Source organism: Vulpes lagopus, chromosome 2, assembly GCF_018345385.1.
Source record: "Vulpes lagopus strain Blue_001 chromosome 2, ASM1834538v1, whole genome shotgun sequence".
NCBI classification, from domain to species: Eukaryota; Metazoa; Chordata; class Mammalia; order Carnivora; family Canidae; genus Vulpes; species Vulpes lagopus.
The window spans coordinates 43,496,072-43,518,572 of record NC_054825.1 but is presented as its reverse complement, the minus strand read 5'-3'; the positions used below and the strand labels follow the sequence as shown (position 1 = coordinate 43,518,572).

General features: G+C 62.5%; 1 protein-coding gene across 2 annotated transcripts; it reads left to right on the top strand.

Moving 5' to 3' along the window:
• Nucleotides 1–13,220: 13,220 nt before the first annotated feature.
• Nucleotides 13,221–22,164, top strand: C2H15orf39 (chromosome 2 C15orf39 homolog). 2 transcript variants are annotated; one of them, XM_041746140.1, is made up of 3 exons: nt 13,221–13,396; nt 16,276–18,985; nt 20,710–22,164. In XM_041746140.1, exons 2-3 carry the CDS (start codon nt 16,327–16,329, stop codon nt 21,075–21,077), a joined length of 3,027 nt encoding a protein of 1,008 aa, XP_041602074.1. In that variant the 5' UTR covers nt 13,221–13,396; nt 16,276–16,326; the 3' UTR covers nt 21,078–22,164. The 2 variants fall into 2 exon arrangements, with proteins under 2 accessions (XP_041602074.1, XP_041602075.1); XM_041746141.1 differs by having other exon boundaries at nt 16,276–19,037; nt 20,710–20,843.
• The last annotated feature ends 337 nt before the right edge of the window (nt 22,165–22,501 follow it).

Below are 22,501 nucleotides of genomic sequence, written 5' to 3'. Positions count from 1 at the left end.
TGATGCTCTTGTCATGCGTATAGTGTGCCAGGTACTGTGCTAGTAGCTTGCGTAGATGAAGCCATTTAATTTGAATTCGGTTAGATTTCAGGTACCACAACAGGCCCGTGAGGGAAGTACTATTACCAACCATCGTTCCATCATTCATAGATGAAAGAAACTGAGGCACAGAGGAGTTTAGGAAGGTGCAAGAGTGGGCTTGAAACCAGGCAGTCTAGGGGATCCCTGGGTGGCTCAGTGGTTTAGGGCCTCCCTTCGGCCCAGGGCGTGATCCTGGAGACCCGGGTTCCCTGCATGGAGCCTACTTCTCCCTCTGCCTGTGGCTGTGCCTCTCTCTTTCTGTGTCTTTCATGAATGAATAAATAAAATCTTTTTTTTAAAAAAAAGTAGAAACCAGGCAGTCTGGCTTTAGTGTTTGTGCTCACGTCACTCCATTACACGGCCTCACCCTGGATGCTGGAGGATTCTGTTGTGTTTTTGTTTTTTTTCTCTTTGACTGGTTCCCCTGCTAGCCCGTTTATGATAAACCTGTGACACGCGCTCATGATCTAGAAAGTGTCTGAGATTGCTTTAGCAGATTAAAAGTGATGAGATGGGACAGGGACCAGACTTGTGGGGAAAGAAGAAAATTTCTATCATCCTCTGTCCATCTCTCTACATGGGTGGCAAGGTGCCCTAACCGAGGATGGGTGCAGCTGTGAGAAGGTAAACCCGAGCTGAAGGGTGCTAGGTAACTAGAGGCCCCCGGCTTAGCAGAACGCCTGGTCAGGCTCAGGAACCCGCAGTCATATCTGGTTTGCACATGTGGGTGGGGGCGGAGGGCTAAACTGCCATGCACGAGGACAGGAGGACAAGTGTCGCAGCAGGGGGGAAGGGGGGTCCCAAAAGGAAGATGCCAACAAGCTGTAACCTGAGTGGGGTGTGGCTGAACAGGAAATAGCTGGGCGGGGGGGTGAAACCAAAACGCCCACCACTTGTCTGCCTTGCTCCTTCTGAGTGGGGATGTGGATCCTCCTCATCCTCCTGACCTTTGGTCAAAGCCTAACGCCAACCCTGTGCCAGCCAGTGCTGAGGGACTGAGCGGCTGGAGAGAGGGGTTCAGCTTGGGAGGCCATGGGCACACGGGGAGCTGCTGGGTGGGAAGGCTGCCTGGAGAAATGCGTAAACTGCTCTGCCATCCACAGAGTTACCGGGGTCCCTGGGGCCTTGCCGGTTGCAGGTTGGGCGACGCACAAGGGGTGTATTGCCAGGATGGCATCTAGCCCCCTAAATCCAGTACATGCTCTGCTCCCAAGTCAGGCGTCCTGGCACAGGGCTCTGTGTGCCGGGAGTGGGTCCCGTGCCCAGTGCATGTGGGCTGGCGGCGGCCCTGTGGGGAGCCCCTGTTGAAAGCCAGAGAATTGAGGCCCCTCGGGCAGCAGTCTCTTGGGCCCCACACATGGCGTGGGTCCTGGGCTTCTGCTTTGGACCCTCCAGAGTAAGAGAAAGCCCTATTGGGCTTTTCCAGGCCTTCCTTATCCTGACTTTAGACTCAGCCTCCCACTTTTTTCTGAGGCTGCCTCTGCAAGCGTATGCTGTCCTTGGGACCTCAGACGCAGAGCTGGGGCCCATGATGGGGGTCCCTAGCAATACGCTATGACCAACAGAGCATCTGAGTTTGCTAACTAGGCTTTTGGTATTGTTTTAAGAAGTTAGAGCAGACTCAAGAGTTAGTTCATTTATTTATCCCTTGGTTTCTGTTGTTTATATTGACGTATACACCAGAAACATTGGTTTTTCTAATCTACTGTCACAACATAGCTGTAGTTTTTGTTTTTTTAAGTAGGCTCCACGTCCAGAGTGGAGTCCAGAGTGGAGCCCAGTGCGAGGCCTGAGATCAAGACCCAAGCTGAGATCAAGAGCCAGCCACTCAACCAACTGAGCCACTCAGGCGCCCTAATATCTTTGGGTATTTTTATTCCCAAATTTCTTGTTGTTTTTTTTTTAAGATTTTATTTATTTATTCATGAAAGACACACAGAGAGAGGCAGAGACACAGACAGAGGGAGAAACAGGCTCCATGCAGGGAGCCCCATGTGGAACTCGATCCAGGGACCCCAGGATCACATCCTGAGCCAGAGGCACACGCTCAACTGCTGAGCCCCCCAGGCATCCCTATTCCCAAATTTCTAATGAGGAAACTGAGAGGCAAGAGGTAGCTGGTATTCAACCCCTGTCTGGATGGTGGGGTCTTCCAGCTTGGCAGGGGTGAGGCTGGGGCAGGCTAGGGTTCAACCCTGGACTGAAGGAGGGGATGAGGGGAGCAGGGTGCGCCTGTGGACCACAGACCCACAGAAGAGCCACGCGGGACAAAGGGGAGCTTGTGAAACACAGCTGGAGCTCGAACAAAGATGGGAACTAGTGGGGGGGATGGGGATAGGGTGCTCTCAGGGCCTTGTGGAAGCAGATCAGGCTGCACAGATAGGAGGCTGGCGGACGCCCAGTGGGAACCGCCCCACAGAGGTGCCCTGGCATGAAGTGAAGGGCTACCTCGAGGGCAGGGTGGGTTGCCCAGGTCTTCTCTAAGCCGCACAGGAGGGAGGGACTCCAGCGGGGTGAGCTGGGCCTTCCCCCATCCACAGGCACTGTCCAGGGCAGCTGCTGGGCGGGGGGACCACCTCCGTCCCGGGCAGGTGGGAGTGGATGAGCACGTGAGCAGTGTCTTGCATGATACTTTTCATTCAAGATCCCCTCCTTCCTCCCTTTCTCCCACTGAGAACACAAGAAAGCCATGAGCCCCACTTCAGCCCATGAGAAAGTGGGCTGACGGTGTACAGTGACACAGCCGAGGTCACAGAGTTAGGCCAGGGTGCAGCCCGGAGGCACACTTGCCCTTGCCGGTCTGGTGGAGGAACTTGGTGTAACCCCGAAGTGATGAGTGCCAGGCATGAGGCGGGGGAGCCAAGCTGGGGAGGGGGGAAGGGGTGCTTGAACACCCCCACCCCCCCCCACCCTCCCCGCTCCTTGTTCTGAGCCAGGGCCTTGGAGGGCCCTCCCGCCTTAGGTGACCAGCAGCCCCTGTGGGCGACACAGAAGTCACCCACACAGTGTGGCAGCCGGAGAAAGCCGGTGAGCGGATGAGGGCAGGGACGCATGGAGGGCTGGGCACAGGGTGCTGCTCCGTGGACGTGACAGCCTTGTCCTTGGTCCTCTCAGCGCCTGGGAGTCCCACCCGGGCAGGAGGCCTCCGCTCAGAGGCAGGTGGTGGGAGCCCAGTGTTGGGAGTGAGGGACCCCGGGCCTGCCCGGCTCCTGCTGGGGAGACCTCAGGCAAGTCCCTTCTCCCCGGCTTCCTCCTCTGCACGCAGACCTATGACCCTGTGCTCAGGAGACAGCTGTGCGTGACAGCCACCAAGCTTCATGAACTGAGAGTCTCTGCGCCGCCGCCGTCCTCCTTAGAAGACCAGTCAACACCCCAGGACAGAGTCTCCAGGGGGGGAACGGGGCGGACAAGAAGCGGGGAAGGTAGAGGAAGGGGCATTGCCGGCTGGAGAACAGCACACGCCTCAGGCGGGCCCCTCATCCAGAAGCGGCGCCCTTGCTCGTCCCGGGCCGACAGTCCCCCAAGGGCATGGGTGCTGCTGGCGGCGCAGCCCAACTTGGGCCCCCAGCCCTCGGCGCACCTCCTCCAGGAAGCACCGGCATTGCCACGTCCGAGCTCACGCGGGTTCCCCGTGCTCACAGGCTCACTGTCTGCCTGATTGTGCCGTGACAGCGGGGACGGCTTCCTCATTTTATACCTGCATGAACTTCAGGAAGGTGAAGTGACTCGCCTAAGGCGACACAGTCAAGAAGTAGCAGGGGCGGATGGGAGCCAAGGAAAAGCACCCATCTTCCTGGCTGCCCCGGCCCGGAGCGTGGGCCCCTTCCCCCGGTCCCCTGGCCCCAGGAGCACATTCCTGAGATCAGGGACGGCCCTCATGCTGCTCCGTGAGCCTGTCCTGACTTGTCATGGGGTGGGGAGCCTGGCATCCTGTTGGACGCACAGTAGGTCACGGCGCCGGTCCTGCCTCCACCCCACTGAATCTGGAGCGTGGGCTCAATCAGGGAGCCCCTCAAAGTCCCCGGGGGGTGCTGGCCACCTGAGGGGCTGCAGGAGGGGGCCCGGCCCGGCAGCTGCTGAGAAGCTGAGAGGGCTGTGCCTGGAGAAAGCTGCCTCCCGCCGCCAAGCCCAGGCCCACGTCAAGGGCTTCATGCTGCCACTGCCGGGGACAAACAGGGACTTGGTCACAGGCAGGGCTGGGGCAGACCGCAGCCTCCCCTGGGCTGTGCTGCGCTCTCAGGTCGCAGGCAGGCCCAGAGACTCCGGGACGCCGTTCAGAGGGTCGCTGTGCTGGAGGAGGACCCCGCCTGGGGCCTCTAGGGACAGAAACATGGGCGTTTCCCTTAATTGAACACCCCCCCCCCCCGGCCTTTTGTCCCTCTTGGGTTGTCCTGGTGTGCTTCCTGGGTGTTGCCTCAGGATGGGGTGGGACTGGAACCCGTGGCGGTGAGTATGGGCAGGACGGGCAGGGGCACCGAGGGCAGAGAGCAGGGCTTGAAAGCAGGATGTGAGCGACCCCTGCCCTGCGCCCCTGCGCCTGCAGAGCCTCCGCAGGGTCCGCGCGGCCCCATGTGGTCTCAGGCTACAGGCCTGGGCGTGGGTGGGCCTGACTTCCTGCCCCCTCGGTCCCCCCTTTCCCACTCAGGCCTGACACACACTCCATCTCCCCAGCCTGAGGGCCGCCGCCCCGGGCCTGTGCTGCTGAGTCCGGGGGAGGGAACGAGATGTGGCTTCCCTTGGCCTCCCTTGGCCCTCGCCTCTGGCTCTGTGGCCCGGTGCCACTGCCACCTGCCTCCCACCCCCGCAGCGCTCTTGTTCACCCCACACCCTGCCTCTTGGGATCTTCTCTGGGCCCTGGGGGCGGTGAGTCTTACTGTCCCTGCATTAGAGCTGGGGACACCGAGCTCAGTCAGGGGACCTCGCTGCCAGCCTGGCCCCTGGAGCCACGCTGACCCCACACTGCGAGCACCTCAGGACTTACCACCGCCTCCGGGCTCTTGTGGGACCCTCCGACCCCAGCAGCCACAGGCCACCCCACCCCGGCCCTGCCCTTGGCTCCCGTATGGACTCCAGCTGGTTTTGCCTCCTTCCCTAGGGGAACTTAGGGACCCGGCTGTCCTCCTACCCTTCCCTGCTGCCCTGCCGTGTCCCCATAGCCTAGCGGGCCGGGGGTCCCCACATAAGCAGAGCTGCTGAGGAGGTGTGTTGAAGGTGTGGGTGCCACCATCCTGCCTGGGGCTCCTCGCCGCCCCCACCCCCCGCCCTGCTCCAGTCCCCGAGGGATTCTTGGGGGGGGGGGCACTGCCCTGTGTGGGAAACTCCTGCCAGCGAGTGCCAGGGGGCATCTGTAGGTGCAGGGAAATCAACAGGGGCCTTGGGGTCTGGCCCCAGGCCTGCCTGGACTTGCCCTCGCCCTGGGCCCCTGAGGTCACAGAGACCTCCTGAAACCCCTTCCCGGGGGAGCGGTTCAGAGGCAGACAGGCCTGATGAGGTGCTAATTACTGAGCTAATTGGAGCCCACGTGAGCTGCAGATGGCCTGGCTGCCGGGGGGAGGGGAGGGGCTGCCCTCGAGGGTAAGGAGCCAGGCCTAGGTCCTGCAGGCCCTGTTATGTGTTTGTTCACGAATTGCGGGCTCATGGGCTCACCCGTGCTGACCGGCTGCTTTGAAATGCGGCCCAGCCCCCCCCATACCTGGGCTCTGGCTTTCTCTCCACAGGACTCACGCTCCGAGGCCCTACTTGTCGGCAGGTTTCATGGAGCGCTTTGCGGGGGCAGAGTGCTCTGCTTTGGGGCGTGCGCAAGGAGAGGGGAGCCCCGCCACCCGGTCCAGGGGCCTCCAGGCCCGCCGCAGGCACACATCGGCTTAGGTGCCACGGGAGGCGGCCTGTGAGCACAGCGGTGACATCACGGAGCTGGGTCATTTTGGAGGCATCTGGGTCTCACCCCACGCGGGCCTTGCCTCCTTCTGGACTTTGGCCTGGGCCCTGTCCCAAGGACAGGCCTGTAAGGCCTCCTAAGGGGCCGGAGAGCCTGGGAAGATGGACTTGTGCCCCGTGACCATAGAGACCTTACAGATCAGGGATGAGGTTGGCCCCCGGAGAGAGGGCAGAGGAGTCAGTGTGGCCATTGTGCTGCACCCAGAAGGACAAAAAAGTGGCACCTACCTCCCTCCCCCAGATTCCCTGCTTCAGGGCCCCCCTGCACAGACCGGTAGTTCTTAGCACCCGGGAGCTAGGGGGCACCCTGGTCACTTGGGGCCAGACCCCAGCCTCAGCAGGGCAGCATGCAGCTGTTACTCACATGGGCCTGGGTATCTCAGCAGACCCCAACTCTAGCCCCGGCGCCCCACGGCTCCTGCATTCTCTAAGGTCTCCAGGCCTTTATAAGGCTGTCCACCCCACCAAGCACCCCTCCTCCTCCACTCCTGGCTGCCTAGTAAGGTCCTTTCCACTCTGCTCGGCTCCCTCTGCTCCATGACCCCCTGCTTGACCCGCACCCCAGCCCCTGCTCCTCCTGTTCCCCTACACTTCTCACTCGGCCTAGGACCCACACTCACATAACCAGGAGACAGAGCTGGGAGGCTACCCACCCCAGACCAAAAGAGATGATGGGTATGAAAGGCCTTTAGTAGTAATACCGGCTCTCTACCACGGTGATACTTGCTCCAATTTTATAAATCCCTACTTCTGAGCCACACATCATGCTTGGTACCTTCTTAGAGCAACCCTCCAGGAGCTTTTCTTGTCTTTACTTTCCAATGAGGAAAACAGAGGCTCAGAGAGGCCAAGCAACTTATTGGAAGTCACACAGCAACTAAGTGACAGCCTGACAACTCCAACGTCATCCGCCTCACAATGACAGGGGGGTTGTTATTATTTTTTTGCCAACCTGTTTCCTTCCCCCTTCCCCCTCCTTCCCAGCGTGTTATCCTCTACCTGGTGAGTTTGCATCATTACTGGGGCCCCCGGGTCCAATTAGGGGGCCTCCCCAAGGGAGCTGACTGAGGCAATCCCTGCCCCAAGGGGGCCTCCCTGAGCCAAAGTTTTAATTAGCCGTCACTGCTCTTCCTGAAACTCTGACCCGCCCCACGGCTACACCACAAGCAGCCCAGCCTGGTTTTGTGGCGGGAGGCGGGACTGGCATCCAACCCAGTGGCACAGTGAAGCCACCCCAGCAGGGCAAGGAGGCGTGTCTGGGTCCCTGTCCCACCACAGCTCCCCAGGTATACCTCAACGTTACCTCATTTAAACCATTAAACGGATTAATCAATGGATTAAGTCACTTAATCCATTAAATGGATTAAATAAATTAAATGCACTAATATTTGTAAAGCACTTAAACCAGTGCCTGCCACCTAGCAAAGAGTAGTAAGTTGAAAACACAAGGCGGCAGGGATGGGGGGAGCGAAGGGCAGGGGGTGCAAGTCTATTCTTGGACATGACGATGGCACGTTCCGACTCACCCGGCAATGCTGGGCGGCCAGCGTGTCAGCATCTGTAACATCTGCCCCCCTCCAATGTGGGAAACCAGGGGCTCGGGGGAGGAGACCCAGCAGGTACGGAGAGGCTGGGCGCTGCTCTGAGCATCTTCTACACTGCGCGCTGCCTCATGAGACGGGGCTAGCGTCGTCCCGTTCTCTAGAGGAGGGAACTGAGGCGCAGACAAGCAACAACACATCCAAGGCCACACAGCCACCCGGAGGCCGGGAGATCTGACTCCTGTGTCTCCCACATTGGGCCACAGGGGGGTGGTCAGTAAGGTTAAGGCCACACCCCGGTCCCTGAAGAGGGAGGCCCGCCTCTCGGCTCCCACTCGGCTTCCCCCAACCTCCCGGAAACCTGAGGGCTCTGAGCCTGGTGTGCAGGGCCCTGGATGGCCAGGAGGCCCCTTTCCCGGGGCTGGGCCCAAGTCGAAGCCACGGGAATGACAAGGAGTTCTGAGCTGCAGAGCGAGGCCCCACCCCCTGCCGACGACGGTGACCCTGGCCTCAGCCGGCCTGGCCGCAGCCTCCCCTGCAGCAGCCGCCTGTGCCAGCCCCAGCCAGAGCCAGCCCTCCCGACGCGGTTGCCTGGTAACCAGCCCTAAGTGACGGAAACCCCAGCAGGCCACTAACGGGGGCAGCGCCAGGCACCTGGCCCAGACCTCACTGCCCCTGTGGCCCGAGGAAGGTTCCGATGGACAGTGCGCAGGCCCGCCCGGTAGGAGGGGATGTGCTCCGGCAGAGGGGGAGGGGGCCAGGCAGGGCGGGGAGGAGCTCTGTGGGCAGCCCCCCAAGACCTTTGAACTGGGGAGCTGCGGGAAGGTAATTCCCAGTGGAAGCCCGAGTGAGGCGGGCGCTGGGCAGGAGTCGGGGCTGTGGGTACAGCCCGCCCAGGCCCAAACCACCATCCTGGAAACAGCTGTGCTGCTCTGCCCAGGGCACGGAGGTGGGGGGAGGGGATCCCCAGAGAGAGGCCCTGGATGGGGAAAGGAAAGGAGGTGATTAGGGAGGCTGGCAGGAGTCCAGGCTCGGGCTAGGGGGAGCAGTCTCCTGCAACACTGAGGGGGAAATGCATCAGCCTCTCCTCTCCACTGAGCTCCCTCTCCTCCTCTCCTCACCGCCACCCCCCCAACAGGCTAGGGGCCTCCAAGGAGGGGGCTGCAGGCAGCTGGAAGCTCAGGTGGAGATCAGCCAGGTGTTTTTCCATCCTGGGTCTGGGAATGGAGAGGGAGAGGGAGGAGCAGTGGCAAAACAAGAAAAAAGCGGTGTGCAGCTGGACAGGCCCCTGGGAGACCTGGGTTCGAGGCCCCCGGCCCCAGGCCCGAGGACCCGGGCATGTAGCTGCTCCTCACTGGGCCTCAGTGTTTCCATGTTGAAATGGGTACTGGCAGCAGCGGGCTGCTGATGATCTGAGGTTTGCTATCATGGGTCCTGAGGGGCTGAGAGGTGGAAATACAGGGGCTTTAGGGGAGCTTTTGGCCTAGAGGCCCCTTTCTCTCCTTTCAGGTGAGCTGAGTTCTCCTTTGCCGTTACTCTTTCACTCCCTAACCATGGCCCGAATCCACCCTGTGCTGGGTACTAAAGTGTCAGCATCGGGGCAGACCCAGGCCCTGCCCTGGGAGAGAGCCCTCCCCAGTCTAGCAGGGGAGCCGGGCGTGTAACCTGGCCACGTTAGCACAGGGAGCTGCGGTTGGGCTAACCGGCTAATGCAGAGGGGAGTTTGGAATGCTGTGAGGCTTCAGAAGAGGTGACCCAACCCAGCCTAGAGCTCTGGAAGGCTTCCTGGAGGAGTGGGTCTGAAGTGTCTTAGAGACAGGCAGGAGCTAGCCAAGAAAGAGCTGGACAAGCAGCAGAGGCTGGTGCTCTCAGCCAAGGAGAGCGTGTTCCAGAGCACAGAGGTATGCCCCAGCGAGGACCTTGGGCTGGGTCTGGGGGCTCTGGGGGCAGGTGGTCAGAGAGAGCCAGTCAGGAGGCAGACAGGAGCCTGTGGGAAGTTGGATCCCATTCAGTTGGGAGGTGACAGGCTCAGACGTGGGCATTAGAAAGACCTCTCTGGAGGTAGGAAGGTAATGTTTCCCACTGCTTCCAGCACCGAGCCAGTGGGCTCAGCATAGCCAGAATGGAGGACCTTACCCTGACTCAAGGCCCGGTGCCTTATTCCTCAGGCCTCGTCCCTACACGAGCACACGTCACACGGGACCGTCGTGGTCTGTTTCACATCTGTGTCCTTCACTGCACTGAGAAACTGTACTAGAGGGAAGGACGGGAAGGAAGGTTAGCCCACCGTGGCCCCTACTGAATCAGAGTCCTCCCCGTCCCCTGTACTAAGGCCCCCCCGAGTTTCTGTAGATGGGCTTTTCTTTCTAGCCAGGAGGAGTCCTCCAGAGGGGCACAGTCCTCCAGAGGGGCCCAGTGAAAGCCCATCTCCCTTTCTTGATCTTTGGGATTCCCCCTCTGGAGAAGCTCTGATTTCCTCTGGAGGCAGAGTGGGCTCCTCCGGAGTTTGGGGCCTTCCCACTCCCTGCCCACCTGTCAGAATCACAGGCTACCGCCCCCCTTGCCCTCCCTGCAGAGGGAAGCTCTGGTTTGCCACCTGCCTTCAGGAGAGGGCTGAGCTCAGTCTGATGAGGTCCCGTGCCCCTGCCCCCCACCCCAGTCCTATCCAACCCAGGCTAAGACATTGTGAGTCCAGGATGATGGCCCCAGTCCTCAGGCTTTGTATGCTTGAGCGCTAGAGAGATCCTGGCCACCAACTGTACCTGAGTTTTCTCTCAGAACAGTTTGGGGTCACACAGTTCTTCGGGGGGAGTCCCAGATCCTCCATTTCTTGGCTCTGTGGGCAAGCCACTTCCCCCTTCTCCTTTAGAGCTACCACCGGTAAAGGTCTTACTATCAGGCAAGCTGTGAACTCATCGGGTCTGCAGGAGGCCTGTGATATGTTCTCATTATGCCCATTTGACTGATGAGCAAACTGAGAGGTTGAGGGGCTGCCTTAAGGTCACAGAGCTCGGTCTGCCTGCTCAAGCCCCGGCCTCATATAGCTGTTGTAAGAATTAAGTGAGATGTCTACGAGTGACTTGCACGGGGCCAGGCTCCAAGTAGAACTCCTCACCTCGCCCACCCACCGGCTCCGAGCTACTCCTCTACTGTGAGGAAGGAGGAAGCGGAAAGGGCCGGGGGTTCGGCGGCGGCAGCAGCGTCCGAGGGCCTCCCTGCAGACGGCAAGGGGCGCGTGCATGGCTGGCTCTGAAGGGGCAGAAGAGCACTGCTGGGCGTCTTAGGGGAAAGCGCCAGACCTCCCTGTTTCTCTGCCTGTACCGGCTGCCAGCGCCACACCTCCCTCCTCTGGGGCGAGAAGAAGCTCCTCGGAGGAAGGAAAGGATTTGTAAATAGCAAGTGTGGCCTCGTTAGAGGGAACGACAGTATTAGTGGCGGTAGGTCCTGCTGAGGTTTGGGGAGCTGACCTTTTACCTCATGTGCCCGAGAGCTGGGGTGGGAGGAATGATCGGTGTCCGGGGTGGGGTGGACAAGGAGTGTGGAGCCTGTGTAGACCGGGGGTGGCAGGGTGACGGCTGGGGCCTGGGGGGAGTGTGAAACCTCCCTTCCAGGCTTTTCTAGGCTATTTTCCTTTGTTAATCCCATCCAGAAAGCCCACAGAAGGCCAGACTGCTCCCTTCTCCGCTTCTGTTAGCACTGTCCCTTCCAGCCATGGCACCAGCTCTCCTCTCCAGGACCAGGACCACAGCCTAATAAACCCCAGGAAGCCCCCCAGGGCCTCCCGAGGACGGCACCTTGTATCGGTTGCCTTCCTTCATCCAACAGACCCCTGAGAGCCACTTTTCTTCACAGGCTCTGCCCATACATGACCCTCCGGGTAGAGAAGAAAAACAATGTCAGGGCCTTCGGGAGCTCACAGCCCACACGCTACACAGCCTTTTGCCACTTCCAAGCAAACTCCCACACTGATTTTGTGCGACCCTCACCTCAGTCTGTGAGGTAGGTCTCACGGGTTCCCATTTTGCAGATGAGGAAATTGAGGCCCAGAAAGTTACAAAGCGGCTCCCGAGTTCCCCACCCCGTGGGTACCTCTCTTTTGCAGTGCAAGGTATTTAGGTGATGCTGAAGAGGAAGGGAGGGGGGTAAGACAGGTAAGACGCCGATTAAGGGGGCTGCTGTCTTTGTGAAGTGTCCCTGAATTGAGGCAAGACTCATCAGGGCCGCAGAATCTGAACAGGGCCCTTAGGGTCTCCATGGGTTCATCCTGGCCTGGGTGGGTCCCACTCGGGCCCGAGAGATTGGAGAGAACACCAGGTGACCTGAGCGCACGACCTGAGAGTGCTAGGCCTTAGGAATCGAGCATCCTCCCCTCCTCCCACTCCAGCAGCAGCGCACAGCGGGTGAACAGGACGGAGATGGGGAGGGCAGAGTGGTGAGGAGCAGGAGTAGGGACCAACGTCCTGTGACCTGAGGCTTGGCCATGACCCCCACTTGTCACACATGGGTGTACTGTCCTGATGAGAAGGCGTGGGAGCCAGGAGATCTGGGGTTTATCTCAGCCTGCTGTGTAACCTTGGGAGAGCCCCAACCCCGAGCTGCTGCCGCTCCGTGCTCTGCTCCGTCATCTGTCCAGACCCTCAGGACCCCCCTCCAACTCTCAGCTAAGTGACACTCTCTCCCCTCCCCCCAGGTAACTGCCGCTTCCTCTTCCTTTTCTTACCTGCTGTGTCCAGCCCCTCCTCCTCAGCTCCAGCTGCTTCCTCTTGGAACCCGTGGCCTCAGGCCTGCTCTGCCCTCTGACTCAGGCAGCCCTGACCTTTGGGATCTGAGCAGGTAGCCTGGGTGGTTTTGCCCCATGAACTTGCTCTGACCTTCGGCATGTCCACCTGCCTCCCCCCTCAACTGCACACACCTGTTCTTAGCCCCTGGGTAGCCCAGGAACTGAGGGACCAGGTTTCTTTAGAGAAGGTAGCAGCATCCAGGGGCTTCCCATCCCAGATCAGACGGCCCCCCAGAGGGTCAGGACCAACGGGGACAGCCTGTCCACCCCTCCAGCCCCTCTCTCTGCAACAGACCATTCCTGGCTGGGAGTGCTCCACCTCATCCCACCTCCCAGGCTTCAGGGGTTCAGGCCTGTCTCATGGAGGGAGGTCTGCGGAAAAGGCTCCCCACTGAGGCCACTTGGCAACCCCAAGCACCCTCATTCCTGGCCCACTACGGTGATGGAGGATTCACCCCTCCCTGAGATACACGCAGCGCCCCAGCAGGGGGGGGATATATTTGTCTGGAATCTGACCCACGGGGTGAGCTGTGGGGACGACTGAGGAGCCCTCTGCAGCTCCCTGCTGCGCCGCGTGCTGGCCAGGGGAGCCCGAGCACCTACTGTGTGCCAGGTACCCTGATGCGGCCTCCTCTAAGCCTTCCGCCGCCGGCGCTGATGAATAATAAAGAACCCGAAGCCCAGCGGGGTCGAGTCGAGGGGCCGCGTAGCTGGGAGGCGGCGACGGACGGAGGGTCAAGGGAGGCGCTGCACGCGGCGGGGGGGGGGGGGGCTCCGCGGGGCCGAGCGCCCGGCACCCCCCGAGGCGCGCGCGGCTCAGCCCCCGGCGCGGCCGCCCCGCCCCCGCCCCGCCCCCGCCCCGCCCCGCGCGGGACCGCAGACGGCGCCCAGCGGCGGCGCGAACGGCCGCGAGGAGGGTGGCTCCGGCTCGGGCTCCCGCGACCCCCGCGACCCCCGCGACCCCCCGCGCAGGGCCCTGCGGGACGCGGCGCCGCGGGGCTGGAGGATGCGGCCGCGGCCCGGGCGGCTGCAGCAGCGGGAAGCCGGGGCGCTGCAGGTACGGGCCCGCGCTCCGGCGCCGAAAGTTGGGCCGACTCCGCGGGCGGCGCGTGCAGCCGCTGCCAGGGCGCCCCTACCGGCCGGCCGGGGCGCGGCGGGGGCGCGGGCGCGGCGGGGTCCCGGCGGCGGCTGGGGGCCGGGCGTCACGTGGACGCCGGGGCGGGGGGCGCGCGGGGGGCGGGGGCGCCCGGGGCTCGGCGCGCGCGGCTGAGACGGGGCGGCCCCGCGGTCCCCGCGCCCCGGCTTGACCCCCCGCTGGCCGCGGCCGGGCCCCCGCGGGTCTCTGGGTGCGGGCCGCGGGGGCCGGGGGCGCACGTGCGCGGGGCGAGGCCCGGGGCCGTGGCGCACTGGCCGGCGCTCGCGGGCGGGGGGGCGAGCGCGGCCGCGGCCTGTGCGGGGCCCCGGGGTGCACGTGCGCCCAGCGCCCGCCGCCGGAGCGCGGGGACACCCGGAAGCCCGCGGGCAGGCGCGCGGCGGCCCCAAGTCCGGCTGGCGAGGGCCCCGGGCGGCGCGGGTCCGGGCGGGGCGGGGGGCGGGGGGCGGGGGGCGGGGGCGGAGCCTGCGACCCTCCCCCTCCAGCCGCGCCTCGGCCGCGCCGGGTCCAGCAGGGCCGCGGCCTCAGCTCGGGGAGGGCGGTGCAGCCCTTGGGGGAGGCCGGGTGCTCGCCGCGGCCCGCCAGGATCCCGCCAGGATCGCGCCAGGATCGCGCCAGGATCGCTCTCCTCTTCCGGGCCTTTCCCAGCTCCCAACGCCCGCTGGCCTCCGGGAGAGCCGCGGGGAGATGAAGAGGGCACGGATGGCGCAGGGGTGGGGGCTCCTTTCCTGCACCCTGCCCTGGGCCCTGGCCAGGTTGGCCCTCCCAGCCCCAGCCAGCAAACAGCCTGGCCGCCCGAGGGGTGATGGACCCTGCTCCCTGGGGTCCCGCCCTGCTCCAAGCAGTTGCTTGCCTCCCCAGTGTGTGGGTGGGGGGGGTTGGGGGGAGTGGGAAGGAGGCAACATTTTGGCTGTTGTCTTGAGTGGGGAAGGGCTTCCCTCAAGGGACTGTGCACTGGGCTCTTTGTACTGGCAGGAAGTACGATCAGCCTCATACCCTTCATAGCCCTCTGCTGACTCCCTAGAGCCCCATCTCTCCCTCAAAGACTCCCCAGGGTCCCGAGTGGCTTCACCTCTATTGGCTGGGTTCCAGGAAGTCTCCAGGGCAAAGGGCTCGAAATGGGCAGAGCCCAGGAGACAAGACTCAGGGGGCTGGGGTGGGTGTGGAGCAGGCCCCAGGAGTCATGTGGGGAGGTGAGACCACAGTCGGCAATTAATCCAGAGCTCCCCAGGGTGGTTGGGATGGGTGCAGGAGGCTCAGCGCCCCCGAAACCATTCAACTCCTTCTTGGCAAGGTTGCTGTGCAACAGGATGGGGCTTTCCGTCTATCCCTGTCCTAGAGCGAGCATTGCTATCAGCACCGTTACCCTGTTGTCCCTTCCGGTCTTTTCTAGGGAACATCCCCTTGTCTAGGCTGGCCTGAGGTGTTGGATTCTGGCCAGGAGATGAGCCAACTTTTTGAGAATCCTGCCTGGCTTCCTTGATGCAGTTAGGCTGGGATGGGAGTGGGCATTGGCCCTCATACGACCCTTGGCTTTCCTTGTCCCCAAGATGCGTTAGTCTCCTCCTGAGCCTGTGGTGGGCATTGGCCACCGGGCAGAAGGGAAGAGGGGGCTGGTTAGTGATAGAAACTTGTGGCACCTGGGCCATGGCCTAATCATAGCAAGAGTGAGCGGATTCATCCTTTCTAAGCCACCTGAGGGTTTCGGGGAACAGGATGCTAGGGGAGGTAGAAGCAGGGCAGTGTGGTCCTAGAAGACTGGCCTCAGATGACCCTTCATGGGTCATTGAGTAGCTGCTGCCTTGAGGAAACCCATGCGTGGCCTCTCTGGGCCTGGGTCCCAATCCTAGCTTCACCTGGCCTCAGGGCCTGAGTCTTGCTCTGCGTCTGTATCAGTGCAGTAGGGGTAGTTGCCAGCTAGCCTGTGGCCCCTGGGGACTCTTTCCCTGGACATTCACATCCTTCCACCTCCCCACCTGCTGGTCCTTGTGCCGTGCTGCCCTCCTATGCCTTAGAACAGGCAGCGGCAGCTTTGGGGCTGAGACACAGGCTCTCCGGCTGCCGCTCTTGGGACCTTCCTGCCGGAGCCACAGCACCATCTGCTGGCGGCCGCGCCTCCGGCTGGGGCCAGGCCTGGACGCGCCTCGGCTTCCCAGGCTTCCCACCGCTTCTCCTGGGGGAGTAGCCCTGCCCTGTGGAACCAAGCCCAGGATCTGTGTTGCTCTGGGCCTCGGGACCTGGGTTCCAGGCTTGGCTCTGCCATTTTTGACAAAGGTTGGCAAGTCCGAGAGTGAGATCTCAAGAATGTCTCAGGACACCTGAATTCATAGACAGCGTCCAGTTCCACATCTTAGCTGCCGTGGGCATCTTGAGATCCCTATGGCATCTGGAATAAGAGCTGTGGTGGGAGGTAGGAAGCCTGCTTCTTGTCCCATCTCCCTTATCAGTGACTTTGGGATGAATGGGTCTCCTCATCTGTATATGGGGAACGGGGGGAGCCAAGAGGATTGGTCCTCGTCAGTCGGTGCCCTGCAAAGTGTGAAACCCCAGGAGAGGGGCTTGGGAGTCCCATGGAAGGGAGCTGAACAGAAGGGGCTTCTGGAATGGGGGTGGCGGGTAGAGGTTGGAAACCTCTGTGTTGTATGACTCATGCATTCATTCATTCATCGTCTTCATCAAGCATCTACTAAGTGCTAAGCTCTTCAGTGTGGCGATGCGCCACAGAGAGCAGCTTGTCTGTAGCCCTTCTGACAGCCTCTCCCTTTCTCCCTCTCCTCTCCCAGGTCAGCAGTTGAGTAGCTGGGGCCCCCCGAGGGCTTGAAGCCTTCCCAGTGATGGCAGAGAAGCGGCCACTGGGGACCCTGGGGCCTGTGATGTATGGCAAGCTGCCCCGTCTAGAGGCAGATTCCGGGCCCGGGCACAGCCTGACCCCCTCTGCCGGCAACCAGGACCCCTGCAGCTACAAGGGTGCTTACTTCTCCTGCCCTATGGGGAGTGCTCCCAAGGCAGGGTCTGAGCGATTAGCATCCTGGATCCCATATCCACCCTTGTACCCTGCCAGCGTGGCAGGCCCCCCTCTGCGGACAGACAACCTGTTGACCAGCTGTCTGCTCTACCGCCCACCAGCGGAGAGCTCTGAGAAGGTGCAGGACCCTGGCCCTGTTGAGCTCCTGTCCTTCGGTCCCCAGTCTCATTCCTACCCAGGCCCACCGTTGGCGGCACCCAAACCTGTCTACCGCAACCCTCTGTGTTACGGGCTCTCACCCTGCCTGGGGGAAGGGGCAGTGAAGAGGCCACTGGATGTCGACTGGACAATGGTTACTGGACCTCTGTTACCCCCGGCTGACCCACCTTGTTCCCTGACGCCGGCTCCTGGCAAGGGCCCGTCCCTGGATGGCACCTTCTTGCGTGGGGTGCCGGCTGAGGGACCCGGCAAAAACTCCGTAAGCTTCTCCCCGTGCCAGGCCTTCCTGGAGAAGTACCGGACCATCCACGGCACGGGCTTCCTGCCCTCTAAGTATGCAGGTCCTTACTCTGGGGACTCCAAGCAGGTGTTTTCCGAGGGACCCCCCAGCCCTTGGACCCAGCTGGCCCAACCCCTGGGCCCCGCCTGCCAGGATACAGTGCCTACCCACTACCCGCTCCCCCACCCCCCCGAGGCCCTGCCTTGCCCATCAGCCTGCCGCCACCCAGAGAAGCAGGGCAGCTACGGCGCAGTGCTCCCACTACAGCCTCTGGGAGCCCACAAGGGGGCTGGGTACCCGGCTGGTGGGCTGAGCAGTCCCTACCTGAGGCAGCAGGCAGCCCAGACACCCTATATGCCCCCAGTGGGCCTGGACACTTTTTCCTGCCCCTCTGCCCCTCCGCCAGCACCCTCACCAGGCCTCAAGCTGGAGCCGCCTCTCGCTCCCCGGTGCCCCTTGGACTTTGCCCCCCAGACGCTGAGCTTTCCCTATGCCCGGGATGACCTCTCTCTCTATGGAGCATCCCCCGGGCTTGGAGGGACGCCACCTTCCCAAAACAGCCTACAGGCTGTACCCCAGCCCAGTGCCTTCCAGCGGGCGTGCCAGCCTCTGTCTGCCAGCCAGCCATGCCCCGAGCCTGGGAGGCCTGTGGAGAAGCCAGCCCAGGAGGCAGAGGAGAAGATGTGGCTGCCGAGCTGCAGGAAAGAGCAGCTCCAGCCCCAACTCGACGAGCGCCCCGGAGCGCCCATCGTCATCGGCGACAGTCCAGTTCCCCACACCCCCCCGGGACTCGCGCCCTGTGCCCAGGAGCGCCGGGCTCTTCTGCAGAGTGACAGCACGCTGCCACCCAGCTCGCCACCCATGCCTGTCATTGACAATGTCTTCAGCCTGGCCCCGTACCGCGACTACCTGGATGTGCAGGCCCCCGAGGACCCCGCTGAGCCCACCCCGGCCCCAGCCCCCAACGGGAGCCCTGCAAAGGACGGTGGGGCGCCCCTGGCCGCCCGGGAGGCACCCGCAGAGCCCCTGTGCTCCCGCAGAGAGGAGGTAGCGCTGGACTTAAGCGTGAAGAGGCCGGTGCCCGAGGCGCCCATCGGGGCCCCCAGTCCCGCCGCGCCTGCCCAGCCACCTGCAGCCCCCGAGGCGCCAGGTTTGGGCAACGTGCTCCCGGAGCTGCCAGACCGGGCAAAGGCAGCCCCTGAGGCCGCGGGGTCCCCTGTGCCGGCGACCGCCGACGAGGCCGCCCCCAGGACCAACTTCCACAGCTCCGTGGCCTTCATGTTCCGAAAATTCAAGATCCTCCGGCCCGCACCCCTGCCTGCGGCCCCGGCCCCAGCCCCGGCCACGCCCCCCGCGGCTGCACCCCCTGCGCCACCCACCACGTCCGTGCCCCTCGGGCTGCAGATTCTCAGCCCACCGCTGCCCGTGGCCTGCTTCAACCTGGCGCTGCCCAGCCCGCCCGCCGTGGCCCTGGCCTCCCGGGCCCTGGCCCCTGCCCCCGCCCCGGCCCCGGCCCCAGCCGCCCCCGCCGCCAGCTCCCCAGAGCAGCACTTCACGGGCCTGCACGCATCCCTGTGTGATGCCATCTCGGGCTCCGTGGCCCACTCCCCGCCCGAGAAGCTGCGGGAGTGGCTGGCCACGGCGGGGCCCTGGGGCCGGGCGGCGTGGCAGGACTGCCAGGCGGTGCAGGGGCTGCTGGGCAAGCTGCTGTCGCAGCTGCAGCGCTTCGTGTGCACCCAGCAGTGCCCCTTCCCCCACGTGGTGCGCGCCGGGGCCATCTTCGTGCCCATCCACCTGGTGAAGGAGCGCCTCTTCCCGAGGCTGCCCCCCGCCTCCGTGGACCACGTGCTGCAGGAGCACCGCGTGGAGCTGCGGCCCACCACGCTGTCCGAGGAGCGGGCGCTGCGCGAGCGGGCCCTGCACGGCTGCACATCGCGCATGCTCAAGCTGCTGGCGCTGCGCCAGCTGCCCGACATCTACCCGGACCTGCTGGGCCTGCAGTGGCGGGACTGTGTCCGCCGCCAGCTGGGTGAGCACGGGGCGTCCCCGGGAGCCCCCGGAGCGGTATGAACGAGTGCCAGGTGTGTGGCTGCGTGAGTGGTCGGCGGGGCTGGGGGCTGCGGGGCCACGGTCGGGGTGGCCCTGGGGGGGCTCTGTGGGCCGCCCCCCATCCCTCCCCACCTGGGCACCACTGGGCCTCTGAGCCATGGCTCTGTCCCCATGGAAACATTCTTGGCCTTCCCCTGTGCGCTGGCTTTGCAGCCGCCCTCCTCTGCTATGCCCAGTCCGGCTTCAGGGCAGATTTCTCTTTTGGGGTCTGGGGTTCGCCGAGGCCCTGTTCTCTGTGTGACGTTGTCTCCCCTGCATCTGTGTCCCACCCAGCCTCCCTCCTGAGCTTGACCCCAGGTGACTGAATGCCTGCTGGCCTTCTGCACCTGCCATCTCCCCAACCCTTAGCTCCTCCCAGACCTGAAGGTGGGCAAGGATCCCCTTTTCCCCCCCGAGCACGGTTGTCTTATGAATGTGCAGGGTTTCAGTCTTCCCGGTATTTATATTCACGGAAGTGCACCCATGAGTCAGAGCGATGTTTTGTGGTTTGCTTTTCCCCTACTAAATGACATCTCGTGCATACTGTTCTCAACTTGCTCTTTTGATGTCCTGGAGCATCACATGCATTGGTTCAGGCTGTGGCCCTGCTCTCGGGAGCTGCTGCAGGGTCTCAAGGCGTGTACACTCACTTCCTTGCCCGGGACGCCAGCGATGGTGCCAGGTGCCCATCGTGGCCTCCTGCAACAGGACGTCTGGCGTATCAAGGCCTGAGGCCTGTGACCCACTCTGGAGTCTTTCTTTGCTCACTGCTCCGCCATCCTGCACCAAGCCTCTGTCTGGGCTGTGTCTCCACAGGAATGGTTTCTTGTTCCCTCGCCATCCTGGCAGCCTTGTCCCAGCCTCTGACCCTGTCCTGGCTCCAGGTCAGCATGAGGAAGGTGCCCCAGGCAGTGAGGCACAAGTGTGGAATATCTGGGTGACAAGTATAGGGGCCTTTGAGCACTTGAGAAGTTGGAGCGTTTGACCTAATGGGTGCAGAGAAAACGCCAGCAGGATTGTTGAGCATGGTGGGGCGGGGGCCTCTCACATGGCTCAGAGGCTCCAACCCCGTCTTCTCCCTGGACAGCGGGGCCGTTGGGCCCAGAGAGGACAGGACTGTTTTTCCTGGGCTGCCCGCGGGGCCCTGGGGCCTAGTGCAGAACTGAGGGACTCAGCTTCTTCCTGCCCCTGGCTGGATTTGGCACCCTGGTCCCCGCTTCCTCCCTGAGCTGAGTCCTTCCCCGATGTGGGGCGGGGGGGCACGCCGCCCATCTGGATGTCCTGTCCCCTCTGCTGGGTCCTCCACTTCTGGGCTCTGGAGCTGGCAGAAAGACAATGGCACTGATGTGTAGCAGAGCCCTCTTCCCCATGCCTCAGTTTTCCCGGCTGTATAGGCCCATGGTTCCTGGCTCGTTTCCTTTTCATGTACCAGATGCTTCTGAGTGGCGCTGTCACCTACTAGAGCTGCAGCATCACCTGGGAGAAGCACCCCCTTCAGCTTAATGGTCTGGCCTCCGGCACATGTGGGGACAGGTCACAGCAGGCTGTGACCCTGCTGGGGCCATCCAGGCCTGAGGCCATCCACTGGTCTAGGTGGCTTTGGAAACCAGGAGATGGGACCTGAGGGTGTTGGGTCTGCAGCCTGACTGTGTGTTCATTTTCCAGGTGACTTTGACACTGAGGCTGGATCTGTGCCCTCCTCAGAACCCACCATGGCCAGAGACGAGCCGGAGAGCCTAGCCCTGGCTTGGAAGTCACCCGTCCCCAAGGCCAGGAAGCCAGGGAGGAAGCCACCAACCCCTGGCTTGGAGAAAGCAGAGGCAGCCCCTGAGGAAGGGGCCCGCGGTGCCTCACCTGCCCCTGCCGCCAGCACCTGCCCCCAGGGCCCCATACTAAGGGCCCGCTTCCGCAGCCTGCTAGAAACTGCCTGGCTCAATGGCCTGGCACTGCCCACTTGGGGCCACAAGGCCACAGGGCCGGATCGGTCCATGCCCCAGCCACAGGCGCTGGGCGACCAGAGCCATCCCCTGTAGTGCTGGTTGCTGTCTGGACAGCTGCCGTGTGGGGTCACCCTCTGTACCCCTACCTGCTATAGGCCCAGCTGCCCAGGGCCAGAAGCAGACATGCCCTGGGAGCTTCTCTCGCTGCCACCTTCACACCCCATGGGGCTGAGAGCCCCCGAACTTTTAACTTGAGGGCCTTTATTATTAGGACAACTTCCTGTTTCTTCCTGAGAGAAAACGTGTGGGCTTTGGAGCTCACCAGACTCGGGCTCAATCCTGGCTCTGGTGTTCCTTCCTGTATGACCAGGCAAGTCACTTCCTCCTGTGAGCCCTCAGTTCTCCATTTGTAAGATAGGACAACGCAGCCTACCTCACAGGGTTGTTGTGGGGGTGATGCCTGGCACACACCCATTCAGGTTTGCTCTCTGCTCCCTCCCCAGGACAGGGGCCTGGATCTCAGCCAGGGCCTGGGATAGGAGGCTAAGGCAAGCAGAACCTTCTAGAAAGTCTTCGTGTGTCATAGGTCATTTAGGGTGGTACAGTGTACAGTGTGGATGACTTCTACTTCCTAGAGTCCTTTCCCGGGAAAGACTGGGACTGTGCCCCAGCGTCTGGGATTGGGCCCTGACCCCCAGCCTGGAGCTCCTTGGGGAAGCCTGCCCCTTCCCTCCATCACTACAGGGGGTGCCAGGATGCAGCCTGGGGCTGGCATCTGTGTTCTGGGCCTGCTGCTCTTACCTCTGGGGGGGCCCCAGGCTGGTCCTGAATCGACACCCATGACTTCCCTGAGCTGCCTCCTCCACCCGGTGCGTTTTCCCAAGAAAGTTGTACGTTTGCTGGAAGCCAAGAGGCTGCAGGGACTCAGGGACGAGACAAGACAGGCTGAATGACAGCTCAATCCTGGGAGGTCTCCGAAGATCTGGACTGGTGGCCTCAGCCCTCCCCAAGCCAGAGCCCCATCGGTCATGCCTGCTGTGAGTTACCTCCTTGCAGAGTGCTAAACTGAGCCAGAGGCTGGCAACCTTGGCCTTTGGCCTGGCTAAGGTTTCTAAGAAGGCTGAGGGTCCTGGAGGCAGGCCATTAAACATTAAAGCATTTGGGTTGTTTTTGGACCTGAGGCCTGGCTGTGTGTTGTGGGGACGAGGGGAGGGGAGGGGCGCAGATTTAATAGGCCATCCTCCAGTCCTTAGCAGTTGTCCCTGCTCCCAGTGCAGAAGGTGCTGAGGCTGTCTGGCACCATTGTGCCGTGCGGGTCCTTGTCACACACCTAGTGGGCAGCCACATCCCTGCTCAGGGACAGCCTCTCCCTCCTGAGACCTTGTGGGTCCTGATGGTTCTGGGGTCTGTAGTGCACTGCCCGGTGAGAAATGCCAGTCACCCTCTCCCAGCACCAAGGACATGTCCGCCAACAGGTACATAAAAGTGCAGCTTCATCCACCTCGTTGCCACGGCCT